The 6,960-nt window shown below is 49.7% G+C and overlaps 1 protein-coding gene across 1 annotated transcript in view; it reads right to left on the bottom strand.

Moving 5' to 3' along the window:
- Positions 1 to 8: 8 nt before the first annotated feature.
- Positions 9 to 6,960, bottom strand: part of FSD2 (fibronectin type III and SPRY domain containing 2) — a 17,773-nt gene continuing 10,821 nt past the window's right edge. Inside the window, exons 7-9 of the mRNA XM_029237990.1 lie at positions 6,075 to 6,209; positions 5,183 to 5,333; positions 9 to 2,517 (exon numbers count right to left, since the gene is read on the bottom strand). Of these exons, the coding sequence (XP_029093823.1) occupies positions 2,376 to 2,517; positions 5,183 to 5,333; positions 6,075 to 6,209 (428 nt within the window). The 3' untranslated portion in view covers positions 9 to 2,375. The remainder of the gene's footprint in view (positions 2,518 to 5,182; positions 5,334 to 6,074; positions 6,210 to 6,960) is intronic.

The raw sequence follows: 6,960 nt of genomic DNA, 5'->3' as shown, positions 1-6,960 counted from the left end.
CCCCCCAACAGCCAGTCACTCCTCTGCTTTCTCCACTTTGCGCTCCGTGCGGGCCGAGGCTTCACCACGCGTGGCCGGCTCGGCTTCCTGCACGATACACGTGAGCCTGGACTTTGCGTGGTAGTGACCCTCATGCTAATAATGGTGGCGGTTAACATGTGTTGGGGGTTACTGTGAGTCTAGTACTGAGCTAAGCGGTAACTCTTATCTCATTCACTCCTTACGAGTACCCAGGGGTTAGTATTTCCATCTTGTAGAGAAGAAAACTGAGGTGCAGGGTGGTTGAGAAGTCAGCTGGCAGGTGACAGAACTCAAATTCGAACCCCAAGCCCTTCTGATTCCAGTGGCTGCGCCCTTAAATGGGAGGCTGTAAATACTTGCTGGTGAACAGGAATTTCTAACCTACTTGCCAAGAGGAATAGCAATTGAGGAAATTCTTAACGATCAATTTGACAAAGGTTAGCAAAATTCCACATTCAACTTTCAATTAGGGCAGCCGGGGAGAAGGAAGGAGATTGTAACCCTCTCCAAATCATGGTTAAAACAAAGCACATCAAAAAAAAAAAAAAAAAAATAGGTACCGAATGGGTTTAATAAGAAATTAGTTTTTTTAAAAATCCTTTGTTTAGGGACATAGTAACTCATTCTCCATCATTGTCTCTTAGTCAAGCTCCTCTGTTCCCATTCTGTCATGTTCATTGCTTCAAATTCTACTTCAGGCCTCGCCATCAAGCTGTTCACTTTTTTTTTTTTCTTTTTTGGCTGCGTTGGGTCTTGGTTGCTGTGCACGGGCTTTCTCTAGTTGCAACGAGCGGGGGCTACTCTTCATTGTGGTGCGCGGGCTTCTCATTGCGGTGGCTTGTCTTGTTACAGAGCACAGGGTCTAGGCGCGCGGGCTTCAGTAGTTGTGGCTCACGGGCTCTAGAGCGCATGCTCAGTAGTTGTGGTGCACGGGCTTAGTTGCTCCGTGGCATGTGGGATCTTCCCAGATCAGGGATCGAACCTGTGTCCCCTGCATTGGCGGGCAGATTCTTAACCACTGCACCACCAGGGAAGCCCCAAGCTGTCCACATTTATTTCCACAATTCGATGCTCCTGGAAATTTCATTTGCTATCTGAGCTGACGGACCAGGGGGAGGCAGGTTCCCACCTTGCAGCTGACAGGCATGGCCCTTACTGCCTGCTCTCTTAGGCCCAAACAAGGATCGTTTTTTGAACGGATAGATATGTCTTTTGCCGATTCATGTTTATTCAAGTTTTTTGTAAATACACTCTTAACAAATTATTTGAACAAAGGAATTCAGAGACAATAATAACCAAGGGCTGACTGTACCTTTTGCTCTGTTCTCTTTTATCGAAACAGCCAGAATTTGACATTTCAAAACACCAGGTCAGCACAAGAAATTAGAAATGCCAATCAACCAAAGGAAAGTTCCATCACAATATAAAAGAAAAACCTGAGTCCCAATCCCAGCCCTAACCCCTACTGCCTTTGGCAGCCACGTAACTTGTTTTTCGCATTTCTGTGAAAGGAACATAAGTGGGGACTAATCGCATACCTTTCCTCCTGGTATTGGAAATGAGGACAAAATGACCCTACATCCCTCAGTGAAAGAGCCCAGCCAAAGGAACGATGTCCCCTGAGCCCTGGGCCCAGGCTCCCTCCTTCTGCTTCTTACCTGCCTGTCACCCAGTCTGCAGCTGGCCTGAGCTGGGCTTGCTCTGTGAGGTGTGGGAAGAGCCACCTGGCTTTAGCGCACCTTAGCAAAGCTTAGAACCCAGAGCCGTGGCAGTGCTGGGATAGCAGGAGATGCATGGAATGTTTCTAGTGATATCTCTGCTGACTCAGGACTTGAACATGAGATGTGACGATTCCATGACGTGCTGATGGCAAGTGCGGGCAGGGGGTGGGAGCTGGACGTGGATGTGGGCACCCACTAAGGCATCCAGAGCTATGTTGGGCCTGTGGGTAAGGAGATGTTTGGGCCGATAGCAGGGAGATAATCCATGGCCCATGGCTCTTCCTGAGAATTTCATAAAGACCATGTCCCAGGGGTGGTGTTCAGCCTGTGTGAAATGTGGTTTCTGGGCCACCCAGGTCCAGTGTGACAAGCCTCTAGTCCACCTGAAGGTCATGGAGAAAAACCCTGAGTTCTAATGCTTGCTCAGCCACCCCATTGCTGTATGACTTGGGCCTTCGGTCTCCCCTTCTGTAAAATGGGACCCCAGGGCTTTGATCACCCCTGAGCCCCTTCCCAGCCTGATTTGCCATGTGTTCATATCAGTGAACATTTATCGATTTAACAATGAAGTCATAGCAGCCCTGGGTCTGCTACAAGGGGGTCACTTTGGGCCCAGAGAGTATGCGGCGGGGGTCACAGACCTGTGGTGTGGACTGTAGCAGGCTCGCTCCTTGCGCTGGGGCCCCCCACGTTGAGGGCTCGCACGTAGATGGTGTAGCTCTGCCGGGGCTGTAGCTGCACCAGGCACTCGCAGGTGGGAATGCCCACAACGGACCTGGGCAAGGAGGCAGCTGAAGTCACCCTGGGGCCGGGGCAGCCAGGCCCAAGCACCAGGCCTCCCTTTCAAAGCAGGTATTTTTAACTCGCCCCGCCACCACCCCTGTTCTCTGACCTCCAGCAGCGGTGCAGGCAGGAGTGTTGACCCCCTCAGTGCTCCCTCCCACTCAGGTCCACTTTCCTCATTTCTTTGTATTCCTTCTGTCTGTGGCTCTCTCCCCTCCAAGCTCCCCACCCCGTGTCCCAGGCACCTTGTCTAACGCTGCATGGCAGGGGCATGCATGCAGTTGAATCCAGTGTGTCTCAGTCTGTCTGGTAGGGCCACAACCTCTCTGAGGGCAGGGGTCAAGTACCACTTACATAAGCACAGCGATGGGCCCCTAGCAGGCTCTCAGTCTGCGTTTATGAACAAATGATCTGGCTAGAGCTGAAAGGCTCACAGAAGCCCACTGCTATTAACCTCTTTGAGGGCAGCTACCTACTGGGAATAATCCAATTTATGTAAGTGGTACAATACAGGATTACAAGCCCATGGTTGCCACTGTCTGTACTCCTGCAGCTGCCAACCCTATTTCAGTTCAGTAGGAAAGAGAAGCCTTCAGGGTGATGCCCATTTACAGATACAACACCCACACCTGGCGAGGCCGGGATATCCAGGTCACTCTGAGGCTATAGCTCTGGGCAGAGGGGCACTTTTACATATTCATTCCATAAGTATTTTTTATTTTATTTATTTATTTGGTTACTCTGGGTCTTAGTTGCAGCAGGCGGGCTCCTTAGTTGCAGCTCGCTGGCTCCTTAGTTGCGGCTCAAGGTCTCCTTAGTTGTGGCATGCAAACTCTGAGTTGCAGCATGCAAGTGGGATCTAGTTCCCTGACCAGGGGTCGAACCCTGGCCCCTGCATTGGGAGTACAGAGTCTTAACCACTGCGCCACCAGGGAAGTCCCTTCATTCAATAAGTATTAGCTAAACACCTTAGGTTTCAGAGACTGTATAGGGAGGCCCTAGGGAAAATTAATGTAGTCCCTGCCCTCATAGAACTTACAGTCTAGAAGAGAGGCATTTCTCAAGCCATCACTGGAAGAAACATAAGATGGTAACCATGACAAGTTGACGGTGTACTATAGAAGGTATAGTAGGGGAGAGGTGACTTTTGAGCTGAACTCTGAAGAATGACGAGGAGGTAATTGGATAAAAAGAGAGTAGAAGAGTCTCCTACATAGAAGAAGCATGTGCAAAGGTCCTGTGGCGGGAAGAAGCATGGAAAGTAGGAGGAACTAAAATATGACCAATGTGGTTGGGGCCAGAGAGGGAGGGAGAGCTGGTGTGGTTAACCTGGAGAGACAGGAAGGGGCCAGAGCCTGTGAAGGAATTTTGTCTTTTCTCCAGAGCAACAGGATGCCATGATTAGGTTTATACTAGGAGAGTCAGCACCATCCCAGATCACCTAGGTCACTGACCAGCCTTCTGATGACCCCAATCATAATGGGCTGGTCCCAGGTATCAGGTGCCCTTAAAGTATCAGCACAAGTTGCAAAGGAAATCCAAACCTTTCAGGTGGCCAGACCACTGGACTCACTGCCCTGCTTCTGAGGATCCCCAGAAGTAGATCAGCAGCCAAGGTCAGCAGCCCTGATGTTCTTGTGGACATATGGATTCTACCTGGGGCAAATGGGTGCGTGGGATAGATGGCCACGGCCCAAACCCTGAATTTAGCATGGAAGAATCTGTTGACACCAAACCCCTCTCTTCCATTTCTCCAGAGCTGGGTAGGTACACAGCAGGGCAGCCCCTGGGACTTGGTGGCTGGTACCGGGCTGCCTGGTTCATTCCCCTTCCACAAGCTTCTGCACTGCCTGGTTGTAACCCAGAGGTACATCCATGTTTCCTCCACTGTACACAGCTGTAGATTCGTAGGATCTGCAGGCCATTGTGGTCACTGAGTACAGCCTTCTTTTATCTGTGAACCCCTCCAGATCTCTGCCAACCAAAGGGGAATGTGAGCCTCCAGACAGCCTTCTACCATGGACATGATGTTCTTTGTACATTGAAATCTAATCTCTTTTACTTCTGCCTCTCACAGTCCTCTCTACTTCTTAAATTCCAGCCAGGTGGGTCTCCTGGTTCCTCCAGTACAGGAAGCTCACGCCTGCCCAGGGGCCAGGTGCTGCCTCCATCCACTGTCTCAGGCCTCAACCCTTCCCACGCATCAGGTCTCAGTTCAGACGTCTACTCTTCCAAAGTAAGCCCCCACCTCCACCGCATTCCCTATTTCATTGAGTTTCTTTTCCGTTCATAGCACTGTGTATTTTAAGCATTTGTTTTCTTGGTTTTGGTTTATTTCCCCCCACTCGACTGTTAGCTCTGGAAGGGTGGGGAATTTGTCTGTCTGGTTCACCAATGCCCAGGCACCACCTATGCGCTCAATACTTATTGAATGAATGATGGTAAACCTTGGTTGTGCTAAGAAAGCAAACCTGAGGTTTACCATTTATTCACTCATCCATCATTCACCTTCAATGGTAGCATTCCAGCTATTTCTCACAAAATTAAGGTTCCTGTGTGTCACAAATTCTGACCTTCTCTCCAGACTCCACACATTTCCTAAGCTGTGTCTCTGTGTCAAGGCCTCTCGTGCCCAGCCAACGCCCCTCATGACTCACTCAGTTACGCCCGAGGCTCCCGGCACTTTTGCCTGGGTCAACTCCACCGTGTATGAGTCCACAGGATTCAGGTTCCCAGACTCCCAGCAGATCAGCGCAGCCTCTTCACAGCTCCTTATCTCTTTGCTTTTCATAATGGGGGGACAAGGCGCTAAATGCAGGGGAAAGGGAGAGATGAACAAACCTGTTCACATCCAGCCCTGTGGGCCAGAGCATGGGCAGACATCGCAAGCACTCTCTTCCTACAAGAGATTCAGTGCAATAGAAAGCTATAGACTGAACATTTGTGTCCCCATCCAAATTCATATGTTGAAACCTATTCCCCAATGTGATGGTATCTGGAGTCTTTGAGAAGTGATTAGGTCATGAGGGTCAAAGGGGTTTATTATACAAGAAAACCCAATGAGCTCCCTTGCCCCTTTCTGCCATGTGAGGACACAGCAAAAAAGACAGTTGACTCTGAACCAGGAAGGGTCCTCACCAGACACTGAATCTGCTGGCACCTTGATCTTGGACTTCCCAGCCTCCAGACCCATGAGAAATAAATTTCTGTTGTTTATAAGCCACCCAATCTGTAGGATTCTGTTATAACAGCCCAAATGGACTGAGACACCAGGGAATCCCTTTCAGATGTTCCTGAAATGGAGGATGGTTGCAAGGTTCAAATGGTACTGTGTCCAAGAGCAGTACTTTTTGATATTTTGAGACCAGCTGTGAGAAAATGTCCCTGCCATATCAGGCATATAGATTTGGTGTATTAAATGAAAGAAAAAAATGCAAAGGTATTCCTGCCCTTCCAAGTGAAATCAAGAGCCCTGCCACGTCAAGGAAGCCGTGACTCTTGTGTCCCCTTCAGTGAAGGTCCTGCTACAGAAACAAATGGCCCCCTTACCTGTCATGTACACTGCACACTCACTGGCGGGGCTGAGGCCAGCCCTGTTCTGAGCTGTGACCAAAAATTCATACTGGGTATTTGGCACAAGGTTTGTCACTGAGCAATATGTTTCTTTGACCGTCATCGTAAACTCTGGGGAAAAAATAAAGACAAGTATTCAACCTTAAAATAGGCCAACTGGCTCCAAGTTCATTGCACTGTAATCTATTTCCCCTGTAATGGATACAGAACTGGCCACCAATTCCTCCCATCTGTGTATGCATGCCCCTCGGCAGCGTGACTCGGCTGATCCTTCCATTGAGAGGTCTGGTCTTTACCACTATGCCTTGAAGCTGGGCTTAACCATGTGACTTGCTTTGGCCAATGGGACTGTAGCAAACATGGTACAAACAGAGATTTGGGAGGTGCTGGTGCACAGGGGCCTTGTCTTCTTCCTGCCAGGAATGCTTCCACTTCCATGGGAACAACCTTCAGCCAGCCTCCTAGAGGATGAGATCACATGGATAGAGGCCTCAGCCGTTGCAACTGAGGCCCTAGACATATAAGCAAGGCCATCCTAGCCCATCCAGCCCTACCAAGCTGACCCAGACCAGAAGAACTGTCCAGCCAATTCATAGAATTATAATAAATCATAAATGCCATTTTATTTTATTTTATTTTATTTATTTTTTTATTTTTTTTGGCGGTACGCGGGCCTCTCACTGTTGTGGCCTCTCCCATTGCGGAGCACAGGCTCCGGACGCACAGGCTCAACGGCCATGGCTCACGGGCCCAGCCGCTCTGCGGCATGTGGGATCTTCCCGGACCGGGGCACGAACCCGTGTCCCCTGCATCGGCAGGCAGACTCTCAACCACTGCGCCACCAGGGAAGCCCTTATTTTAT

This window comes from Monodon monoceros, unplaced genomic scaffold (genome assembly GCF_005190385.1).
Source record: "Monodon monoceros isolate NGI ecotype Baffin Bay Population unplaced genomic scaffold, NGI_Narwhal_1 Super_Scaffold_21, whole genome shotgun sequence".
Classification (NCBI taxonomy): Eukaryota; Metazoa; Chordata; class Mammalia; order Artiodactyla; family Monodontidae; genus Monodon; species Monodon monoceros.
The sequence above is the reverse complement of the archived record's forward strand: the minus strand, read 5'-3'. Positions and strand labels throughout refer to the sequence as shown.